Source organism: Macrobrachium nipponense, chromosome 14, assembly GCF_015104395.2.
Source record: "Macrobrachium nipponense isolate FS-2020 chromosome 14, ASM1510439v2, whole genome shotgun sequence".
NCBI lineage: Eukaryota > Metazoa > Arthropoda > Malacostraca > Decapoda > Palaemonidae > Macrobrachium > Macrobrachium nipponense.
Window position 1 is genome coordinate 57,482,959 of NC_087207.1, and position 25,823 is coordinate 57,508,781.

The 25,823-nt window shown below is 38.7% G+C and overlaps 1 protein-coding gene across 1 annotated transcript; it reads right to left on the reverse strand.

Annotated features, from left to right (window-relative positions):
* Positions 1 to 5,222: 5,222 nt before the first annotated feature.
* Positions 5,223 to 23,994, reverse strand: LOC135226534 (ER lumen protein-retaining receptor 2-like). The gene is made up of 6 exons (XM_064266187.1): positions 23,820 to 23,994; positions 20,398 to 20,498; positions 19,105 to 19,263; positions 8,209 to 8,355; positions 7,237 to 7,342; positions 5,223 to 5,543 (listed from the first exon to the last, which is right to left on the reverse strand). Exons 1-6 carry the CDS (start codon positions 23,908 to 23,910, stop codon positions 5,509 to 5,511), a joined length of 639 nt encoding a protein of 212 aa, XP_064122257.1. The 5' UTR covers positions 23,911 to 23,994; the 3' UTR covers positions 5,223 to 5,508.
* Between the last annotated feature and the right edge of the window lie 1,829 nt (positions 23,995 to 25,823).

Genomic DNA, 25,823 nt, shown 5'->3' on the forward strand with positions numbered 1-25,823 from the left:
GAGACGTGAAACTGCTGCTCTTCCGCTCGTACTGCTACAGTATCTATGGGTGTTCCCTCTGGACGAACTATACCCGAGAGACCATGAGACGCATCACTGTTGTGCACAATGACATTCTGAGACGCCTCACAAACACTCCACGCTACCACTCCGCCACACAGATGTTCATAGAAAACCGCCTGGACAATTTAAAAATCATTGTTAGGCGAACAATGTCCGGTCTGGTAACCCGAGTGAGAAACAGCAGCAACTCGCTCATACAAAGTATCCTAAGGAGTGAAGCAAAAAGATCTAAATTGTGGGAAAGATGGGAAAATGAGGCCTTTGTCCCCTAAAGGACTTAATCTCTGTATTGGCAAGATGTCATCTGCAGTTTTTGTCATTATTACATTTATTGCTGTTATTTTTAATTTTTCTTTATTACTGTGATTACTATCAATTTAAAGTTTTTTTTTTTTACATTCAATTTTTGTATTTAGCCCTCTGGACCTGACTACTGTAACCACCTAAGGTCTCTAGTTGAAATTTAAGTTATATAATTTGTGCACTAACTGTTATTACTCTCTATGCATATTTTTTTTTCTCAGCAATATTTTTACTGTTATTACCAGCATATTATTATTATTATTATTATTATTTTCACTGATTCCATCATCCACACGGCAGGATCCTGATACTAACCGAAAACTATGACTTAAAATCAAATCAAATCCACAGTACCACTTCCCTGAAAGCACCATAAGGTGGGTTTCTACAACTCACAATGTGCAGCATGAAGTTCTCATAGCAACAACATGGTGCTTTAGGCTTGCTTGCTTGCTCAGTTTCTTGTAGAACATGGAGATCATCACATAATGTGGTGGGTCAAAAGGGATAAACATTCATATTAGTTATTTGGAGAGTAAGTTTATTGAATGATACATTGCTACATGATGAGAAGCTGCTGTATCATTATGTGCTGTTCAGATATTGGTACTGTAGGTTTGTTTGTATGGTGTTTTAATGTTGCATGGAACCAGTGGTTATTCAGCAACGGGGCCAACGGTTTTACGCGACTTCCGAACCACGTCAAGAGTGAACTTCTATCACCAGAAATACACATCTCTTAACACCTCAATGGAATGCCAGAGAATCAAACTCGCGGTACCAAGGTGGCAGGTCAAGACCATACCAATCACGCCACAGGCGCTTAGGTACTGCAGGAATCGGAAAAGTCTAGAAAGTGTCGATAGCATAGGTGATTACCTTTTAGTTTCTGCTTCATTAAGGCACCCAGCTTAACATTTTATCTTATCTCTGGGTAAAAGTTCTTGGATAATTATCTCTTGTTCTGCTCTGATGAAGTAGTAGTTCACTCTCAACCTCCTCCAAAAATATCAGGTATTCCATGTACTTCACTGAATGCACAAATCAACTAAATCAAAAATAGGAAACTTATTTCATGAATGATATTGCCCTAACTATTTTTCTGTTGCATAGTGATCATGTAATCACTTTAAATCACAGTTTCAATCTATACCTTTCCCTTCCTACTTCAAAGGAAACTTCCTACATTTTGAGAGAGAGAGACTCCACCTTCTACCTGAACCTTTTCTTTTCGAGGATTCTATCACCAAACCGGAGTTAAGTGCTGTGAAGAATGATCCCAACATAGAATTTAATTAATTCCATAACAATTTTGAAATTTGAGTACTTCAAACTTTATTTCTTTCAGTAGGAACTAATAGCCTAAATTATCAAGCTGTCTGTTACACATTTCTGACAGGACTTTAGGTTTGCAAAGTTTTACGAATGTGAGATTGGAAATTTGCACTAATTGTTATACGTATACAGTACTACACAATTAATATGGAAATTAGAGCATATGATTATTCTTTACTGCAAATTAGGCACTATTATTAGACATTCTTCAGAATTACCTATGACCTGGTTTTCCATAAGGTGAATTTAATTTCACAAATACGTAAAGGGTAGCAACAATCATGTAATATCTACATTTGGATACAGAGATTGCACTTACATACATCACTGCTGGATATATCTCAACAAGGGTAAGAATTTGTCTGACATTCCATTAACTTACCTCACTGAGGGAAAGAATTTGTCTGAAATTTCATTAACTTACCTCACCGAGGGTAAGAATTTGTCTAACATTCCATTAACTTTCCTCACCGAGGGAAAGAATTTGTCTGAAATTTCATTAACTTACCTCACCGAGGGTAAGAATTTGTCTGAAATTCCATTAACTTACCAACTAATTAAAGCCAAAGTTGACCAAGACATCACCTACCTTATAAAAGGTTTCAACAGTGACTATGCATGCAACTTTTGAGGCTTATTTGTTTAATGTCAAACTACATTAGCCTGATGAAGAGAACATGAGCCCTATGGCAAGTGGTATCATAGTTGTTAATGCAATGCAAGGGAAACAGATCAATAGAACAATTGTTTACAAAACTTAGGATCATATACCACGTGACAAGACTGGCAGACTAGGGAACGCTACTCTGCATTGAACCCTGCGAAAAGGCAACCATACCTTCAGCCTCCTTTGAGCTACAATTCTCACATTAATAATTCCAAGTGGAACCAGACTCCAAAACCCTTTCCATGTTGACAAAACACAATGTAACACTTGGCATTCCAAAGGGGAAGGATAAAGTATAAACACAGGAAACAGCAGAGGCTTTAGTACTGTCTCCAGTCTATCAGGTTAGAAAGTGTGCCATCACTTTTATACATAAATTTTCAAACCAGCAACACCCAAAAATGGAGAATGCCAAATCACCTTCCTCAGGGAGTTCCGGTTCTAGGCAAAAAGGACAACAGAATGCTATCAGCAACACTGACCATCTTACCATATTAGTGGTACTACACTGGCATCCTTCCATGTGTCCAACACCTCCCACTGTTTTATTGCAATTGACTATAGCTGGTTCACTTAAGGTGGATTCTTGGGTGAGCCCTATGCCTGCAAGACATTTGTTTGGCGACCGCTGATTGGCTGGGAGCTGCCTACCTCCCGGTATCAGCCAATCAGCGGCCGCCAAACAAAAATCTCGAAAGCATAGGTGAACCAGCTATAGTTTCCTTGATTATAGGTCATTAATACTTATGTATTTCTGATTCTTACAGGCCATTTCACTTCTCTACTTCAGTTTTCATCAATAACTGTATACATATTTAAAAGCATGTAAGTGAATACCACAGGAAAATGACAGGCAGATCAGTACAAGGCTCTTTACCATGTTTATTCATACGTACATCGTTGGGGTACAACGATGCACAAGTATAACAGGAAAGCACTTGGTACTGATCTTCTGCCTGACATTTTCCTGTGGTATTTGCTTATATAATGAAGTTATGTGCAACTACTGTGAATTTGTAGCAATTTTTACAACTGCATAAGACAACCTGGACTCTCCTCAATGGCGGTGCTTTTCTTCCACATTTTCAGTGTTCCTATGTGGTCATAATCTTTCTAGGAGCATATAGCATACAGTCAGTTTCTGACATCAAAATTTCAATACAAATAATTTACATCACTTCAGAATACTGAATACAGTATTTCAAGGACATGTATACAGCATAACCGTATCATATAAACTTTATTTCCACAGTAATCTGCTAATGCAGTAGCTGGTAAACTCTTCACTGGTCACAAAAATGTCCACTGTCCTTATCAACTAGACAAAAAAAGAAAAAAAAAAAAGTAGGAAGGCATTCAAGATGTCAGGACAAATATTGTTAGAACTTTGATCAATTAATAAAATAAATAATCCCTCTAAGGAAAGCAGAGAAAAGACCATTGAACAGCTAATAAACAATCTAAAACTATCAAATGACAAGGTGCATTGATAGAACTTTAATATTGCTTGAATTGACAATCCATTTCCGATTTGGAATGTTCTCAACATTTGTGTATGAAATTCTGCTCACTATAGTAGTATGGAATCCTTTTGCAAAGGACTCAAAGGAGACTTTCAACAATATTTCCTCCCATCTTCCTTCCCTACATCTTTTAAATGAAAAAATAATGAAAGTATAAAGAAGCTTTTTTTTATTTTTACAACAATGCAACTTCCATGTTTCTAAACAAAATACTAGACCGAGTACTGCAATCATAATCCTACAATTCAGTACTTAATGTTTGAAATGTGCATACAGGAAGATAAAGGCGTTAAAGAGAAGGGAAAACAACTGTGTTAACTTAATTGGTTTCTGCTGCAATACCCACATATTAAAAAAATTAACGTGTAACTCTCAAGCAACTAGTGATAGAAATAATCAGACATTCTTCAACTAATGACACACTATGCTACATACTGTTTATAAATTGGGATCCATGTAACCTTGACAAGACAACAATGACTGGGATCGAGTAGCCCAAGATAAAATACATTACTCACCACAAAATGAGCAGAACATGTTCTAAGTATAGCAATCCCATTCCTTGTCATACATTGTACAAAAGGACAAATTCCAATCACGAATACGCACCTTTTCACAGTACTATTCCATAATGCCACACAAAACATTCAATCCAATTGTGGAAGATGATGGAAATATGAAAATAGCCTAACTATAGTAAAAATGGATCTCTTGCCTTATAACCGAGGGAAGTAGGGTATACTAAAGCTCCAAACTTTTAGCATGTTTACTTCATTCGCAGACCACACACATTCATGACAAGTAAACTTCCCAATCGACCATCTTCCATTCCTTTTCTTTTAAAGTATCTTTATTAATATGTACTTTAAATCATACCACTTTCACAGAAACAACCTCAACTACCCTTCTGAAACTACAGATGAACAAAAAATATTTATGAACTGTGTTTGTCAAGTTCTGTCATATATATTGTATAAATAAAATACGCGAAAACTACCTCAAAACACTGGACAATGTGGATGGGAGCAAAGGGCTTGGAATAACTATTAAAACCCCAATACAATGAACTACTCTTGTGCGAACTACAACTGGATTAATCAAAATCTGAAATCCTTATAATACCTGATATATGTATACCGAAAGAAATGACTCCCATCAACTTGTTCTTTAAAAATTTAATGAAAAAAAAAAGACAGTACTTCTCATTGTGCATCTTAACCACCTCCAAAAGTTCTTTAAAGGATATCTGATTTTATCATACATTACCTATAAAACTTAGCTAATACAACACAACACATTAAAAAGGGCATATAACTCTACTTTTCACAGGAAACATTTCCATATTTATTTTGAACTTTATCCTCACACGCACTCTTAAGTCCTTTAAAAATGCATCTTAAGTTAATATAACAAGACTGTTTGAACTAAAGAGCAAAATATTATAAAAACTTTTTCCACGGTAATGACACAAGAAACTGCTTAATGCTGTAAGTGAATTTCACAGTTCTCTGATAACTGGAGAAGTGTTATCCAGATGACTGAATGAAAAGTTCTGTAGTAGGGCGATGGTGACTCCTGCATAGTGGAGGACAGCACCAAGTTTTTTGCTGGATGAATTTAAGCAGGCAGTTGCAACTTTTTACCCTGAAGAACTGCAAGGAAAATTTCAGTCTTTTACTACAATGGTCTAAATATTTAGATGAAAAAAAAACACTACAACAGAAGTAGCACAAAGAAAAAAAATAGAAAAGGATGGAAAGATAAAAAATCCTCTGCCTATTAATGTTTGACTGGAAACTTCTATGCCACTTCACAGGCCAGATTTAAATTCAATAAGCCAGGTGATGCCTATGACCATTTTAACAAATCTTAGGCTATAAGATAACCTAACTTTATCTAAGCCATTTTACCTTATTTCCTACATCAAACCAGTCATCCCTGCTACTACTCTTAACAGCTCTGTGTCCTCTCTCATCACATTCCCTCAATAGAATCTTTCCACTGCAGTCTGCCCACGAACCTTTGTCTTCTATAGTCAACTTCATATCTGCTCTAGTGTATTATTCTATCTATCCATGCTGTTACTATCCCTTCCTACGGCCCTCTCTATAACCTATATCACTATGACTCAAAGTTAACTTTTCCTATTTAGTCTAATCATACATTTATAATTTCTATTTATCTATATAATTACTCCTGTCATAACTATAACCTAACCTCTGACATTTTCCCTTCAGTGCACATATATACTATACTATGTCATTAATACACAAGTAATGGCACATGCTAAACAAATGGTATAATGACTCTGTCCCAATAAATTTTCCGTCTTTATTATGTACTGACATTTCTACACAATCTTTTCCCAATCACTGAAGCATAGCCTTTTTTTTTAAGTGATTTCAGGGTGTTTACATAAACGTTTCAATTTTTCCTTTCATTAGCCACTGCAAGATCTTGAAACTATTTCCAATCTTTGAACTGACAATTTGACAGAATGGATAATTTAATGTAAAAAATAGAGTACATATGTCATTGGCCAACAGATGGCACATTTCCCACCAATTCAAATCAAAGCCTGGCATTCACACACAATATATAACCCAAGATGTGCTGTAGTTTGGATTTGGGATATTTGTTTAGTGTTTCTTTAGATTTCCCCTTCATTTCTTTGCTTTTTGTTTTAAGTTTTTCTTCATACAAATTTTACATATCCATAAATTACTTTTTATCTTTTTAAATACTCTATGGTTCACATTCATTACCGTATTTATTAGCACTTCCACATTAACATCTGGCTCTTCCAATGCAGTATACAATATCTAATTGTGCATGTATATACATCATACATCTAAGCCCTAATTTTACTAACCTATAAAAACTACATTCAGTTGTGCAAAAGCTAGTCACTATTACTATATATATATATATATATCTATATATATTATATTATTAAATATATATATTCTATATATATATATACTAGAAATATATATATATTTACTTTGTTAGAATTTACTACTGTGCCACCATCACAAGTGCTTTTATTACAGTAGTGCTATAGCTAAACCAATATCTCCGAAGTGCTTTCATCATAATGGTTTAAATACAGCTGTACTGTGTTAGTACAGTGATTAGCAAAATGATCTTGTCCCCTTAATGCTTTCATAAGAAGTGTCTTGACTGATGTAGTAAAGTGCCCCAACTTAACATCTCACATTTTTGTGTTAGGTGATACTTAGCCTTCTAATGGAAGGCCAGTAATTCTACTACTGTACTGTACTGTAGAATCATATTACTATATATGTATACGAATAATGTTTTTTATCCATTTGTAAAACTAACCTTTGGTGATGTATAAATAGAAGAAGTCACAGTAAAGGACAGTCTGAACAACACCAGCTACAATTGCAATGAGATCGTAGAAGCCTTCAACATAGTAACGGTATATCTGGTGAAAAAAAAATTTATTGTAGCTCAAGTCAGATGATACTTTCCATATTTTGTATCTCAATTTTGTATCTTGTCAATATATAATGATTATTATCCTTTTCAGTAAATCTATACAATTACTATATTTTGGAAAAACGGCTATTAGAAATCAACTGAATAAAAAAAGAAATGTTTTAGTTCAAACAATGTAAATGGTGACAATATTTCAAAATGTACAAAATTTGAAATTACATTTCTCAAGTCAAATGATACTTTCCACATTTTGTATTTCGTCAATATATAATTGATCATTATCCTTTTCAGTAAATCTATATGATTACTATATTTTGGAAAAATCAACTGAATAATAAAGAAATATTTTAGTTCAAACAATGTAAATGGTGACAATATTTCAAAATGTGCAAAATTTGAAATTACATTATTTCTGAATATTCATTACTCCAGTTTTACGTTCATTTTAACCGATAGTAAAAAAAAATACAAAACTAACAAATACTAAAACCATTCCTTTGTCATTAATACACAAGTAATGGCACATGCTAAACAAATGGTGTAATGACTCTGTCCCAATAAATTTTCCGTCTTTATTCTTCATATTAAACAATTGTAATGCTTAAATTACTACAGCAGAAATTTTAATTGCCATCATGTAGTGTCATCATACAATTACTCCCACTCTACTGGTAATTCTACTATTGTAAAATTAATTATTTTGACTTTTTGTTGCTTCCAAAATAAAATATTTTGTTGCCCATAAACACTGTATGATTTGCAACAGATAAACCCTTGGACCCTTCAGTCTCAAATGGTTAAATGTACCCAGTTTGAGATGTTTTAAAAACAGAAAACTTCCACTGTACTTACCCAGTTGAAAATGTACAATGCCCTGTATGACCCTAGAGCAAACAAATAGTGTGATGTAATACTCTCAGCCTCACCAGTCTTCGAAACCATGAAAAGTTGGGGAAGGATAGCAACTGACTCAAGATAGATACTGAAGGTCCAGAGGATCTGAGAATAAAAAATACAAAAATTAGATCCACATTCTATGTATCTCATTGTGATTATAATACTTAAATTAAAACTTACTATAATGAGTCTGAAGTTACATCATCAAGAAATGCCAACCCATTGCTGAGAATATGATTGTTTTGACAGCTGGTATATTGTCAAAGCATAATATAATCTTTCAGGCTCTTCAGTTGCAACTACAGTGAACCACCTTAACATGATATTGTATATTTTTTTATATACTTACTCAGTAATTACTTTGCTAATAGTTTCGACTCATAAGGCAACTTGAATTTTTAAATTCATGTTAATGATTCTGTTTACTTCTGGTTGTTGCTCATCTCAACCTGTAGCGCGTAGCAATATAGTCGTGGGGTGCCTCTACTCAAGTGGGAACTTCACAGCAAATGCGTAATCTGATGGCTAACAAAGTATTAGAAGGAGCTTAGCAGCAAAGGATATTTCCGATGGCCAACAAAGCATCAGTGTTTGAAGGGAATTTTGAAGGTCAATTAAAAAATTGACTTTCCTCAGGCAGTCCACTCTCTTGGGGATGGAAAAGCCTGAAAATTCTGAGAATCTATCTTTATCCCCAGAGAATTTCCTGAGGAGTCTGTTGGGAATTCTGTAGGCTGGGTGCCAAAGGATGCTTGGAGACTACTGGGCGCTCTGCCGCTACTGGGCCCTCAGAAGAGGTATGTGGACGCTCAAGAGAGGAAGGGTACTTGGAAGACAAAGACGAGTGCTTATACGATGCAGATGAGTGCCTAGGTACCAAATAGTGGTGTTCACTCAAGAAAATAAACATTCCAGGCTAACCCAAGTGCTGCAAGAGCGTTGAGGGGTACGAGAAGGTTATCTAAACCTTTTGCTGGGTAGCAGGGGAGACTGGTCCCTGTACGATGAATGCCTCTTAAGCGGGAGAGACTCACTCGAGAAGTGCCAATTGTGCCTCTTACTAAGACTGGACTCTCCAGAACTCAATGAGACATTATGCACATCCGAGATGCCTTTCCAATGCCTGTCTCTTATCACAACCTGGGACACCACAAGTACAACTGAGGGGGGCCAACTAACCCATGGGGAGACTCCACCAACCTCCCTTGGGATTCCAGTATGCCTCCTCACAGGTTTAGGGGTGTATGGTAATGACCTCTGCCTAGGAGTCTGAAGGATGGGTAGCTACCTCCTCTACTATTATGGAGGAGTAATTTTAGTTTATATTTGACAACATCTACAAAGGTTGTGTGAGAGAGAGAGAGAGAGAGAGAGAGAGATTGGTGGAAGAATGAATGGGAGTGGTTAGATGGCGGTCGGAAGCATGTCTGTTGTGGCGCTCTGTAGGTAGTCAATGGAAGTCTGTTACGAGAGTTGTAAACAGTGAGGCGTCTGGTCAAGTCAGTGTTGGTTTTGGCAGCAGTTTTCCTTTGGTGTGTCGTTGTTTGGGTGTTATTTGATAGATTTTGGGGTTGTGAAGTTGTTGTGCGTGTGTCTGTCTGGTTGTGGTGAGGTTAAGAAGGTTGGTGGTGCATTTTCGGTGTCTGTTAGTGGTGGTTGGGGGGGGCAGGGTTGGTTTTGGCTGTTGTTGTACTGCTGTAAGTCGTGTGGTTGTCGTGTTTTTTCAGGCGGTTGGTGTTCATCTGCATTTAGTCGTTGGGTTATTGAGTTTTTGTGGGGTTGTGGGTCCCGGGTGGTTGATTTGTGTTTGGTTGTCGGCGGTGGTTGTGTGTTGGCTACCCTATAGCCTATATCCAGTGGACGACAGCACAGCCTAGTCCTAGGTATCAGAAGCCAGCGGTGAGTACCTGTTTGTGTTTTTTGTTCGGTATGTAGGTATTGGGGCAATTGTCCTGCTGTGTTTTTTAGTGTTAAGTGGAAAGTGTGATTGAGGGTGGGTTTGATAGCCAGACAGGTTAAGTTTATGTGGGGAGGTTACTTGTTTTTGTGATCCCGCCACATTATTTTTTGGCGCCCGAACAGGGACTGTTGATGTGGCAGCTGCAGGACAATTGGTCTAGGCTAGTGTGTATGAGTGGTGAGAAAGTTTGAGATGGAAGGATTGAGTGAGGTGGAGAGGCTGAAGGAGGAGTTGAGGTTGGAGAGGGAAGTAAGAGGACAATTAGAAGTGGATAATGAGAGGTTAAGGGTAGAGTGTGAGGAGCTGAAGAGCGAGTTAGAGGAAATGAGAGGAATGCTAAGGAGTGCAAAAATGGAAATGAAAGAAGAAGTGAAAGGAGCAGAAGAGAGAATGGTTGAGAAAATGGATGAAAAATTCTTAGGGATGATGAATGCAGTGCAGGAGATGATGAAGGGGTTCATGGGAGAGGGAGCTGTAGGGGGTAGGCCTACTAGGTCTTGTGATAGGCCAGAAGTGGTAAAGACAGTGGAAGAGCGAGGGGATGAAACTACGAGTGACGAAGGTGACTTGTTTGTGATAGGTAAAGGAAAGAAGGGAAAGAGACAGGATAAGAATAAACCTGAGGACAAGAATAAGAAGGGGGCTGACGAAAAGAAGACGACTAAGGGAAAGAAGGTTAGGAAGGATGACGGACAGGATGAGACTAGGAATGAATACATTGGGGAAAGGGCTGAGAGTGATTTGGATAGCGGTGAGTGGAAACAGGTGGGTAGAAAGAAGGGTAAGAAGAGCGTAATCAGGAGCATGGATGTTAGCATGGAAGTTGATTCCCTATATTCGGACGAGGTTAAGAGGGATCAGAATGGTGGTAGCGAAAGTGAGAGTGAGCGGGAAGTACGAAAGGCTGTATATAGAGAGAGATACCTAGATGTGCACAATACGAGGAATATGGTAGTAGGGACATAGGGGATTTTTTTAAGGAATATGAGAGGTATTGTGAGGCAAAGTATGGGGATAATAAGAGAGTCTGGGCAAGAGAGTTGGGTGGCTTTTTGACGGGATTTTTGTTGAACATGTATGGGGTAATGATGAGTGTAGGGAATGTGCCGTATGAGTGTGTGAAAGCCAGGATTGTGGAACAGGCGAAGAGGATAAGGAGTAGTGTTAGATATAGGAGAAAACATGGTTTTGATGAGGTAAGAATGAATGTTGGTGAGTCGTTGTCGATGTATGTGTGCAGGTTGGAAACATTGGCCAGGAAAAAGTTTGGGGACGAAGGGATAAATGAGTGTAAAGAGTTAGTGAGGAAGTTGTTGGCGACTGTGCCTGAGAGTGTGTATGAGTTTGTAAATCTGAAACGTAAGGAGAAAATGCGATGGACGAATGAAAGGTTGTCGTGGAACGACATTTTGGAAATAGTAGAGGATTATGAGTTGGATAGGTGTATGAAAGAGAGTAGAAGTGTTAGTATTAGGACTGAAGTGGCTGATGTTATACCAGAGTTTAAGAGCTATAGGGAGGCAGTTTTGGAAGGGCCAAGGCGAATGGCAGAGCGAGTGGTTGATAGGAGCGTTAGAGCCAGTAACGTAAGTATGGTTAGCCCTAAGAGAGATCGGAGTGCAAGCGTTGGAAGATTAGGGTCGGTTAGTCGTGAACGAGAGCAGCAATGTTACAGATGTGGAAAGCTAGGGCACAGGAAGAATGAATGTCGGTGGGCGTTGGGAGCTTGCTTCGGGTGTGGGCAAACAGGGCATTTGGTGAGCGAGTGTAAGAAAGATAGGGATGTTAAGTGTTACAGGTGTGGGCAAGTAGGGCATATAGCAAGTGGATGTCGAGGTACTCGTGTGACTGAGGTTTGCGGTAATTGCGGGAAGAATGGGCATTATGCTAGGATGTGTAAGGAACAGCGGGCAAAATGTATTGAATGTGGAATGGAAGGTCATGTGGCGAGTGTGTGTAGGCGAAAGAGGATGAGTCAGGTTGGGAGTTCGGGAAACTAGGTACAAAGGGGATTCAGTTGGGTGGGTCCTCTGGTGTGCGGTCAGTAAGAGTGATGCATGTGCGTGAAGGATTGTTGCATGAAAAAGGGTTGGAGGAAGAGCTCATGAATGTATGAGTGTAAAAGTGAGATGCAAAGGGGTGTGTTTGGTTGCTTTGATTGATACTGGGTGCAGTGTCAGTGTTCTTTTTAAGAATGGATGTGACAAGTTGCGGAGTGAGTGTGAAATTAGGAAATGTAAAGGGGAGGTACGAGGAATAGGAAATTTGGGTATGCCTGTGGTGGGAATGTTGCGTGAAAATGTAGAAATCGAAGGGTAGTGATGGAGGAAGGTGACTTTTATGTGATCGAGGGAATGAGTGATAAGTATGATATGTTGTTAGGATACAGGTTCTTGAAGAAGTGTGGGATGGTGGTCCATCCGAGCAGGAATATGATTGAGTTTGCATAGGAAGGGGAATGTACATGGAGAGTTGTACTTGGATGGGGATGGAGGAGTAAGCAGTAAAATATGGAAGGGAGTGCCGTTGGTTGCGAAAGAGAGTGTAAAAGTGCCGCGAGAAGTTGGAGAAGTTGTTAGTGTGAAAGTTGCGTGGCCCGATAGTCTTGGGATTGTCAAAGGTGACAAGTGTGCATATGTGGTTGAGGGTGTGGATGCGAACAGGTTGGTAAGAGCGAGTGTGCATGTGTACGACGGGATTTTGGATATGGAGAATCCTCGGGTTTTTGTGGCCTCATTGCCGAGTGTTAGGAAAAAGCGAGTGCGGGGTATACGTGAGGGTGATTGTGTGGGGTTGTTGTATACGTTGGTGGATGTGGATGACGAAAGATATGTTAGGGTGCGGCGGGTGATGACAGGTAGCATGAAAGAAAGTGATGAGTGGAAGTATGATGAGTTGAGAGAAAGAATTGAGGTGGATGAAAATGTTGGTGATGACGAGAGGGAGCGGTTGATGCAGATGTTGTGGGATAGGCGGGGTGCGTTGAGTCGGGGTGACGAGGATTTCAGGGGATCTAAGCTTCCAGAATTCAAGATAGTTTTGAATGACGATACCCCCATATATCAGCGTCCCCGACACTTTTCTGCGCCTATTGCCCGAGAGATTGAGGAACAGTGTGAGGAACTTGAGAGAGTGGGAGTGATCGAGAGGAGTGAGAGTGCTTGGAATAGTCCCATAGTCCCAGTACGCAAGACGGATGGGAGTTTGAGGATGTGTGTGGATTACAGGAAGGTGAATGAAGTGACTGTGAAGGAGCGATTCCCGATGAATGTGGTGTCTGATTGTGTGTATAAGATGCATGGGATGAGAGTGTTCACAAAATTGGATTTGGTAAGGGGCTATTACCAGATGCCTCTTGAGGAAGGGAGCAGGCATGTTACGGCTTTTTCGAGTGGTAGCTGCCACTATCAATTCAAGAGGTTAAGTTTTGGATTGGCTAATGCGCCTGCTGCCTTCCAGAGGGCGATGAATGTAGTTTTGGCTGGTTTTGATAGAAGGAAGGTGACTGTGTTTATAGATGACGTTTGATTGCAAGTGAGACTGTTGAGGAGAATGTGGAACTGCTTGAGAAGGTGTTGGAACGGTTGGAAGAGGTTGGAGTGAAAGTGAAGTTGGAGAAGTGTACGTGGTTGGCTGGGGAAGTGGAATTTCTTGGTCATAAGGTGAGTGCGAGTGGTGTAAGGAAGAGTGAAAAGTTTGTGGAAAAAGTAAAGGAGTTTCCACGTCCCCGGACCGTGCGGGAGTTAAAGGGTTTTTTGGGTTTGATTGAGTTCGGGAGGAAGTTCGTTAGGGATTGTTCGGGTATAGGGAAGCCGTTGACTGAATGGACCGGGAAGAAAAATTGTACTAAACTGAGGTGGGATGAGCGAATGGTGGGAGCATTTGAGAGATTGAAAGAGGAGGCTGCTAGGGACGTCACCTTGGCTTTTCCGGACTACAGTGAGGATGCCAGTAAGCTTGAGTTGTATGCTGATGCTAGTAAGTTTAGTATGGGAGGATGCTTGGTGCAGATGCAAGAGGTGAATGGGGAGGGACAATTGAGAGTGATTGCGTATGTGAGTAAAGCTTTTAATAAAGCAGAGCTTAAGTATTCGGTGGTTGAGAAGGAGCTTGCGGCAATAAGGTTTTGTGTGAAAGCGTTGAAAGTGTTTTTGTATGGGGTAAAATTTGTCATAAGGACAGATCATCGGCCGTTAGTTTATATGATCAAGAAGGAAAGTGTGAATGCTAGGATTGCGAGGACAATTGAGGATTTGAGTGAGTTTGATTTTGGCTTAGAATATGTGCCGGGGAGTAAAAATGTGATTGCTGATACATGTCTAGGATGCATGGTAAGGACAGTGGTGTTGTGAAAAGTGACTGGGATCCGAATATGGTACCTGAGGGGTTGGTTGTAAAAGAGAGGTTTGAAGGGAATGACAGAATGTGTGAATGTTTGTTTTCAGCATTGAAAAACTTGGAAGGTAAGGGTCTGGTTGAAGAGGTACCCAGTAGTGTGAATGAGTTGCGAGAGAAGTTGATGAGTGATGTGCAGAAGGAAGTGGCATGTGCGGAGGAACAAGGTGGGCAAGGAGAAGTGTTGCATGAATTGTTGTCAGCAGTAGCTGAGTTGTTTGGAATAAAAGTGTTGTTGTATTTTGGATGGGACAGGCCGGTTGAATATCGAGGAAGGGTGAGTACAGGTAATGAACGTGGGGTTTTGATGATTCAGTGCGGGGAACGTGGTTGTAATTGGTTGGTTACAAAAAGGGACTGTGAAGGGGATCTGAGTCAGAATTGTGGAAATGGGGAGTTAGCTGAGGATGAATGTGATGAGGAGGATTGTGATGTGGATAACCAGGTGAACGTGGTAGTGAATGTGTGTATGCATGGGACTCGAGGGAAAATGGTGACGTTTGTCCAAGTAAATGATAGTGAGTATTGTAGTTTGGTTGACACAGGGGCACAAGTTTCCTTGGTGAGTGGGTCAGTGGTGAGTGAACTTGAGAGATGTGATTGGGAAGTGAAAAAGGCAAGTCTACAAGTGTGAGAATACATGGGTTGGGACAAGGAAGTGTTTTAGTATGGGAAGAGGTACGGTTAAAGGTTAGGTTGGGGGATCTTGAAGTAATGCATAACTTTATAGTCATAGGAGAAAATGATATGCCATCTTGTTTTTTAATAGGGATAGATTTTTTGAGGATCCACGATATAGACGTAGATGTAGGAAATGGAATTCTTAGAAAGGGGGGCAGGCAAGTAGCTAGGATTCAAGATGGTAATGTGTTTGTAGCAAACTTTGTGGGTATGATTGATATTGCTAGGAGTGAGAATGATCTGTTGAGTGAGGAAGAGATTGAGGAAATGCAAAATAAGTGCCTGGAGATAAGTGTGTTGCGACAATGTGTTTTGGGAGGAGTGCGTGTGGAAGACTGGCCATGTGAGTTGGATGTATATAAGAGGGTTGCTAAACGTTTTGTGGTGTGCAAAAAACATAGTGTACTTTTTGCATCAGGAAGGGGTGTATGACAAGGAAGTGTATGTGCCAGTGTTTTCTGTTGAGTCAGCTGTGAGTATGTGTTTGTTGGTGCATGATCGGTTTGGGCATATGGGAAAAAATAAGTTGTGTAATGCATGAGAGAGAGATTGTATGCTCCTGGGTTGAGTAAGATTTGTGTGGATGTGGCTGTCACATGTGAAGACTGTCAGAGGGGAAAGTATCAGAGTGTGCATGCAAGTCCACCTGTGTTGCGATTGCAGATGAAAGAGCCGTTTGAAATGCTTGTGATTGATTGTGTTTCTTTGCCCAGGACTGCGAGAGGACACGTGGGGATGATTGTGATGGTGGATCACATGAGTAAATTTGCTTATGTGGTTCCCATCAAAGATAAGAGGAGTGAAACTGTTGCACGAATGGTGGGTCAAGTGATGTTGCCAATGTGTGTGTGTAAGCCGGCAAAAATGTTGAGTGATAATGGACCTGAGTTTGTGGGATGGGAATTTGAAGAAATGTTGAAGGAATGGGGTATTGTGCATGTGTATTCTACTCCGTATATGCCCAGTGCGAATGGGTTGGCTGAAAGGACTGTTAGGACGATGACTGAGATTTTGCGAATGATGAGTAAGAGCGACAAGGATTGGGATATGTATGTAGGACGTGCAGTTTGGGTATATAACGCCACACTGCAGAAGAGTATAGGTATGTCTCCTTGTAAATATGTGTTGAATTTTGAAAGCTCCTTGTAAATATGTGTTGAATTTTGAAAGGATTGTCAGACCGCGGTTGGGTCTGTCAGAAGGTGATCGGGATTTGTGGAAGAAAGCGAGTGAAAGGTTTGAGAGTTTTAAGATTGGGGATAAGGTGTTGAAAGAGGTGGTTGAGATGGGAAGAATGAATGTGAATAAAGTAAGGGAGAAATTTGAAGGGCCTTTTGAGATTTTGGAAGTGGGACCGAGTGGATTGAGTTATGTTTTGGGGAAATTGCGAGTAGGTGGGGGACTGGATGAGGTTAGGGCACACCATAACCAGCTCCGTAAGTGGAGGGAAGTACCACACTATGTTCGGGAGAATGCGATGAGTGAGTGGTTGAGGGTGAATAAGTATGAGCCGACTGTTGGTGAACAAATTGGTCTGGGAGATCGACAGTTGGTGTTGGTTGAGTATGGAAGAAAACAGAAGAGTGTGGAGAGAGGAAGTGGAAGGGAAAAGCGTGAACGGCATGGTAAAGGGGTTGGTGGTAGGGTGCAAACGGTTGATAAAGCGTGTGCTACGGATGACTTTGGGGGAATGAATGATACTTGTGGTGTATGTGGGTTTGAGTTGACAGGGACAAGTAAGACTTCAGTGAGAAGGAAACTGAATAGTGAGGAGGTGGTTGATAGGATGGATAAGTCTTTGCAGGAGTTTGACAGAAGTATGAATGAACTGAGTGGTTTGGTGGCCGAAATAGGGGAGATGTTGGAACCAGAGTTGGAAGACATCGGTGAAGTAGTGAATGGAATTTGGGAGGATGGTAGTGAGGGAGATAATGGGAGTTTGAAAGAAAGTGGTTTGGAAGAAGTGAATGGCGATGTAACTGAAAGAGTGTATGATGGTCCTCAAACAAGATCCAGGGGACCTGCATCTGAGCATCCTTGGGTGTTGCGAAAGGCAATTTAGTGTGGATGTTGCGAGTGTAAGGAGATGTTGTCAAATGTAATGGGGGAGGTAATATGGAGGAGTAATTTTAGTTTATATTTGACAACATCTACAAAGGTTGTGTGAGAGAGAGAGAGAGAGAGAGAGAGAGAGAGATTGGTGGAAGAATGAATGGGAGTGGTTAGATGGCGGTCGGAAGCATGTCTGTTGTGGCGCTCTGTAGGTAGTCAATGGAAGTCTGTTACGAGAGTTGTAAACAGTGAGGCGTCTGGTCAAGTCAGTGTTGGTTTTGGCAGCAGTTTTCCTTTGGTGTGTCGTTGTTTGGGTGTTATTTGATAGATTTTGGGGTTGTGAAGTTGTTGTGCGTGTGTCTGTCTGGTTGTGGTGAGGTTAAGAAGGTTGGTGGTGCATTTTCGGTGTCTGTTAGTGGTGGTTGGGGCAGGGTTGGTTTTGGCGGGTTGTTGTACTGCTGTAAGTCGTGTGGTTGTCGTGTTTTTTCAGGCGGTTGGTGTTCATCTGCATTTAGTCGTTGGGTTATTGAGTTTTGTGGGGTTGTGGGTCCCGGTGGTTGATTTGTGTTTGGTTGTCGGCGGTGGTTGTGTGTTGGCTACCCTATAGCCTATATCCAGTGGACGACAGCACAGCCTAGTCCTAGGTATCAGAAGCCAGCGGTGAGTACCTGTTTGTGTTTTTTGTTCGGTATGTAGGTATTGGGGCAATTGTCCTGCTGTGTTTTTTAGTGTTAAGTGGAAAGTGTGATTGAGGGTGGGTTTGATAGCCAGACAGGTTAAGTTTATGTGGGGAGGTTACTTGTTTTTGTGATCCCGCCACACTATCACTTCATTCACACTTTTCTCACAGATTTTGTCCATAAATCATGCTGTCTAACGACTTAACATCAGCTCTAGAAGCCGCTTTCCTCTTATGGTCTCTAACTTTGTTAGGTGAGAAGTTAAGTCTTCCACTTCTTCTCATCCCACTTCCTACACTCGTCACAGTTAAGGTCAATAGAACTAACTTGTTCTTTACAATTAGTGCAGAAGGTGCTTTCATCAATCGAGTAATGCAGCCTTTGCTGCAATACTGAAAACTATAAGTCCTACAGTCAGACATTATTCAACTAGTAAAGAAAGTTAAATTTGGCAAATCTCACTAAGAGAACACCTGTCAAATTAAAATTTTTGCTAGAAAACCTAACTAAATACATATGCCAAAGGTTACCATAAGCAAAATGCTTCACTGATAAGAAAAATATCAATTTAAATCCAAAACCAAGCTGAACACTCCCAATACTGTACGTGGTCTTAAGCCGGCAGAAACAAATTGAGCTTTTTCCCTGAATGTGGGTGGGGCTAATCACCTATCTAAACAAAAGAATTGTTACTGTAAAATTCAAAATTCAAGCTCCCATACAAGTAGAAACTCTTAGCTAAGTAATTATTGGGTAAGTTACTTATACAAAATTGAAATTTATGTTAAATAAATATGAAAAATAAAATGTCAGAAATTTATCAAGGTCTCATTCTTTATAAAATGGAAAGAATCACCAACTTTGTGTATTAAGTCATTTACAAATACTTTACAGGTTACATAAACAGGTTTTACATATACCAGTACAGCTGTATAAACTTGCACTACATCCTAAAATATCTATTACACCTAAGTTTTATATCTTGATTAACTATAAAATGAGCAAACTCCCTCACTCTCCAGTCAACAAAAAAGAAGGGAAACAATAATACATAATGAAAACTTGTCTAACCCATATGCATACCTCAAGAGGAGAATAATCATGGTTGATCAGCAGCGACAAGATGATGGTAGGAATCAGCAGGAACTCAATTCTGAAGGTGTCATGATTATGGTCATAAGTAGCTCGGAATCTCATGTACATCAAGTAGATTGTGCCGTATGATGCCAGAAGGAAGATTACCTGAAATATTTTAAAGCAAATTTATTTTCTAAGTATGATAAGGGTTAGCCTGAATTACAGAGTTCTGTACAGAAACCAAATAAAAGACAAAAAATCTGAGTTAACTTTGAACCCATTACCTTCTATACCCCAGCATAAGCCTTGGGTTATGGTCACGTACATACAGTAGTTGAAATGCACAATCAATTTATGCTTTTGTCTTCTGATGGCTTAAAAATTTAAGAATGCTGCTGTAACAAGGTAGAATACATTAACTACAAAAAATGAGGTTTTCACAAATTTGGTGTCTATGGAAAGAACAGAATGTAGCCACTATGGCAAAGATACAATAAGTAGCAAAAGGGGAAAAGTTATGAGCATTCAAATCTAACTTCAATTTTCTCAAAACATGGATTTTTGAGCAAATGCATTCTGCCTTTTTATGAGTGAATCAGCACTCTATTTAATATTCTCCTTAATAGCCTGCGATTCACCTGTCCACTCTATGCCTTGTACTTTTCTCAAAGTATGTAATCTCTCTATACGGCAAAGGTACGAATAATAGCACATGGATGACCACATCAAAAGCAAACGGACTGGTCCGGAGCATGAAAAATTCCTCTGCTCAGCCACATGAACTAGCTAGCTGGACATTGTCCATAAGACAATTGAATTAATTTAAAAATGTAGTGTGCCAAGTGCCTTGTTTAGGAGAAGGGGCTGAGAAAGAATAGGGTTATCTAGTACTTAAGGTGAAGGGGGTGCCAAATTTGGACAATGACTGGGCTTCAACTATGGTTACTCTTCAGTCCTCTATATTGTGGCATCAGTTTTACATTAAAGGGAGAGAGACGAATATGGAATGGTAAGATTACTCAAGTTATAGTACAGTGTAATCTTACTGCATTATAATAAAAAAACAACTGTAGAGGTTAAACTTTGAAAGTTTTAAAATGCTCATCCTTACCCAGCACATCCAATTCTAAGTTATCTGGGATGAAGTTACTAGCTACATGCTTTTTTTTTTCTTTTAACCAAAGACAATGCTAGAACCCAATCACAATTTAGGTCGACAGTTTATGGCCAACTAAACAAAAACAATTCAATTGCAAGAAAGAATACTTGATATCTGTACAACTACTTTACAATACTAACCTTCATAGAAGAATTATATAATGATATGAAGTTGGTCAGAAGATCAAGGTATCGTGTGGTGTACGTTAAAGCAAAGAGTATCTGCGACTTTCCAGAAATGCCTGAAAGAGAAAACCATTAATTCACCTTCCATTTCTTAAGTCTAGAATTTAAGGAAGACAATTAAGAAAAATAGGGGGGGGGGGGGTGACAAAATGAAAAATAAGTGAATTTGGGTAGGACACTATTAATGAAATTTTTTTTTTTTATAAAATATACCTTAATCTTGGAAAACTTTGTACAATACTTAGAACACAATGATTAACATTGCAAAAATTATGAAAAAACTAACTTGAATCAGAGTTCTCCAACATTACATTAACATCCAATACCCCTGCTAAAACTACTGAATTTCTATGTACTATAGTAATAACTTTTAAAAATAAACTGTTCACCAATTTGAACTATAGCATACAATCATTCTGTGGAAAAACAAAAAAAAACAGTGTAGTGTTCACCTTGCTGACAAAAAGGCAATAGCATAAGGAAAAGCACTCACGTTATAAAACTTGAAATAGTAGTAATAGTCATGCTATTGATATACAATACAATGGCTGATTCTCTCAAGTCAACATACTGCTTTGTTGGATTTTATTTTTCTTATCAAAACTCCAATTCTATGTTGGCACCTGGTTTTAACAGGGAGAATAAAATATGGCTTTCTAACACTTGCTATAATAACACTACCACAATTTATAAATCCTATCCTGTCATTCTTCAACGTAACCTAACATGGAGCTGCAAGTGACTGGGTTTACATTGTAATTACAAAAATAGAGGAACGGCAGCGATGAATGGCAATCACCTGGAGATATTAATGAGTAGGAAGAAATCACCAAAACTGCAGAAATACAAAACCCCATTTACAAATATCTCTATTAAATTTGATGAATAGCCTTAATGATTGTGTTGCTAATGCTTAACGAAGTCTTGTCAGATTAGGCTACAAACTATTTTTTATGATAGTAACAAGCCAGAACGAATAAAACTACCCATCAACATTATCCAAGTAAATAACTGCATTTGCAAGGAAGCAAAATACTGAAACATTCATGGGTTAACAATTAGTATAATAAAGGAAAATGGAGTAAGACCCTTCTTGGTTACTATGCATCACCTGTGGGTAAACAACCAAACGGCGACATAGTGACCACCTCTCCTGGAAGGCGACCACCTTCCCAAAAAAGTACTTTAATCCGCTCAAAGACCAGGCATGGACATCAGTCAAGAGCTAGCATCTGTCGGAGCCACACATCAAGACCTCTACTCTCCTCTCGAAGTACGTGAGAGTTTTCTCCCCAGTCACAAAATAATGCCATAATTTCCAATTAAACAGAGGTCAATGAAAGTCTGGCCATGCGCAATACTAACTTATCTCCATGACACTTTCAAAAGCATATATCGTGAAACGTTGGCAAAACAAACTTGTAGGAACACTATTTCACGTTTACCACTGTTGCCAATTGGTGAGTGTTTACCTTCCAAATTGGGGATAAGACTTACACAAAACCCAGGAAATTTAGTGTACCTATTTGTAATATATTTTACATAAATATTTGAGCAATTTTATCATTATTGCATTACTATGACAGATCTAGAATTCATGGAAACAGTTTGTAAAGGCATTGGCTTGTGTCAAGCTCCACTAAATTGCAAAAAAATACAAAAATTTTGTCAAACAATTCATGGTAGATCTATATTACTATTCTGCGGTGGCCTCGACTATGGCAGTTGCTGTTTTTCTATGCAGTTTTACCTCCTGAACAAGAATTTTAAGTAATATTTATTCGGACGACTATAATTAACCACCAGGGGCTCATACTAAACACTGCGAAATACATTTGACGCCCCAATTCCTGGTGGCTTTCGTATTCGCGGGGATGAACGATGCGGTCATGCGGAATGCTTATATAGAAATATCCAATTCACTAATCCATCATCTGCTCATGGATATTTTTGGCAGCCAGATGTACAAGGCAAAATTTTTTTCCTGTCATGGTTTTGCTGTGAACAAACTCACATATTTCTGGAATTTGGAGTGAATTAAGAACAAAATGTGTATAATTACAATCAAATAAGCACCGTGGAGTTACAGTTATGATGGCAGTAAGGCTAAAAACACCAATTACAAGGATAAAATGCATTTCAGTTCAAAACATGGCCCCGGGAATAAGATGTCTCGTACTTTCACTAGTACAGGTAACAAAATGTTTTATTGTGATGATTACAACTATATACAATTTTGAGTAATATCAATAAGCATATATTATATATATACACACACACACACACACACGCAAACATTGTTCAAATGAGCACTGGGAAGGACATGGCCGTCATGTGAGTGACGAATTTCTTCTGTCCTGAAGAAATGCCATATTGGATTTAAAAACTGCTTTAAACATATTTTAAGAAGACTTCATATGCTTATTTTAGCTTGTATGATAGTTTCATATATCTCATTTTGTTGATGAAATTTCAATCTTTTGAATGGCATGCTAAAAGGTTTAATTGTAAAGTTGTTTCACAAATTAATTATAGAGTGAAAAAAGTGGTCTTTCTGCGAGTGAACATGTCGCCGTCCAGTCGTTTACTCTAAACATTTTCATTCAAATAACCACTGCAGCTAATCATCCTGAATGTTAGCCTAGCTTAGACATATCTTTCCCATTACTTAGTAACGATGATACAGTGTACATTCATTAGTTTTGGAATGGGCTACCTATGAAATTCCTCCCTAATAATACTAAAACAAAAGCCTGCACCATACCTAGTACAGAATATTCAGCCTTTATTTAAAATTGCTCTCCCTTTATATATGGAAATAAACCATTAACCTTTTGGTTTGCCTCCCAGTAAGTAGAATACAAAAAAAAAAGGTAAAATAAAAAGTAAAAAAAAAAACTAGGAAAACATGATCCCTAATTAGGCTAGGTACTGTCGGTAACCTATCCTAAAATAGAGGGTACTAGCCTAGTTGATTAACCATTCAATAATCTATGCCATCAAGTTAGCCTAAGGTACAATGAAAAAGATTAAAAAATAGAAAACACAATAACAGAAGGTATAGCTACCGGTGGCCTGCCCTACAATAAAAAAAAAAAAACGTACAGCATTTTGACAGTTGAGAAACGCCCCGGAGTAACGTACTTTTGGAGGGTCTTTCGGGCTTTATCAATTTATGCCATAAATACACAGATAAAAGGGCGGTCCAAAAGAAGAGGGCTTTGCAAAGCAATACACAAACCACCCCACGTCAGATATATGTCAGCTGGTTGGGTCATCAACACCATCATTCCCCCAGACATTGACGATAAACAAACCGGGCTCCATTGCACATCTCGCACGATTTACGCCAAACTTAAAACATGAAACTCGCTCACCTGCACATGATCGACTCGTCCATATCTTCAGTAGTAAAATAATGACGGCCAGAAGGTGAGAAAGATCTCCGGCCAACCTGAAAATATTCATGTTTGGTTCAGCAGCCACACACACTATTTCCCTGCACAAATGACGTGGCTCACTCACCACTACCTTCCCTGTTGATGCCTTTTCCCAATAGATGGCGCTGGTCACTGGCCCAAGTTTAGTATTTTCTATCGTACAGATTTTAAACTGTTGTTGTATTCTATGTCACTAAACATTCCAAGTTGCATGTATAAGGCATCCATTTTCTTGAAAAATGCAAGTATTAATAATAAACACACTTCATACATATATACATTCTAACTTGTTACGGTGAAACAGGTTGGGTAAAATTGTAATAGGCACTTCAGTGAAAAACAGAATTATCGTACTTTATGTTAAATATTGTGCTTCTGCTCACAGCACACGTTGTACAAGAACACCTTTACTTCATCTGTCACTTCTCAGTGTTATTTGATTGATGTCAGTGACTCCCAAATGTTACACGTATATAAATAAGATTCATTAGAAAATCGTAGAATCAACCTTCTGGTAATTTTATTAGCCAACCACGGACGTCAGATAAAATCGCATGATTTTGTATAGGTCAAATTCCCGCTTATAAAGATGGCCTAGCTTGGTCCGATATATGTGTTCAAATATAAAACTGAATTTTAGCAGAATGAATGCCAGGTGTAAGTTATTATTATTTTCTTTTTTATAAAGTTCTCCTTTAGTGGGCGGGGTTGAAGTATAGAGTAGCCAAAAAGGAAGGATTTCATGCGTGTGCCTGATGTATGATAACATACAACCGCATTCAAAGTACATTGTATCATAATGAATGTACACTCGTTTGCGTATTAGTATATGTTCGCATTTTTCTGGAAATTGGGATTGTTTTCAAACAACTTTTTAGCTAATGTCACGCTTATTGAACTTATATAAGTAAAATTATCTTCTTTAAAGAGTAGGTATTCAATATTGAGTGCACAAGTAAAAATTTAAATAGTATTTGTGATCTTGCACAGTATAGTTATGGTGTATACTTACAGAAAAACTTACATTTAATTTTTCATCCACTACGACTTATATCTGATATACATAGAAGAGCAGAGAATTTTGGCTAATCATTTGCATATGTTGAATAGTTAGATATTAATTGCGTAAAAAAATATTTGACATCAACTTTCATAATGCTGACGACAATTGCTTTGTTACCATTGCTAGAATCACGTCAAATGCGATACAAGATTACTTAAATCAGATTTGTATCGATTAGTAGGTACTACATTAAAAATATTTCCATCACTGGACCTTTTCTACCATAGCTAAACGGGTGTCACGCTGGATAACGTCTCTTCTGTTATTTCTTAAATAATAGAACGTAAAATACACATTCTGTGGCCTACAGTTTTTCAACCACCAGCAGAGGTGGCCTGGGTGGTTGCGTGGTCATTATGTTTGAGTACGACAGTTTATTACAAACGTACGAAATCTGTGCACCTAACGGTATTTTTCTCATTCAATATCCTTAAGGAGATCTCACGTCAAAGTACAAGACGTGGCCAGACTCCTAAGGTCATCGTCCTCTAAGTTCAAGGTAGATTGGGTACTGTAAGACCTAATAAACAACATAATTATTACTAATCCGAGACAGCGTACACCAATCGTAGTCATGCACGATGTCAATATGACGTGTACAAAGATATCAGAGGACCGGGGGAAGATAAAAGACAGCCTTACCACAAGGGGACAGTTGAGGAAGATACGAGCATTAGAAAAAATTTGCTCATTAATTAGATATTTACGAATGAAATAGAGCAAACTGAAGTCATATTTTGATTCATTTCGAAAGATAAGAAGGCCTTGTATGTTTAGTTGGCAGTTCAAACACTTGCTATTATATATACGTATATTGGAAACAAAGAAAGAGAATAAAAGCCGAACTCTTCCCTGTATTTTAACGTGTGAATGTGGTA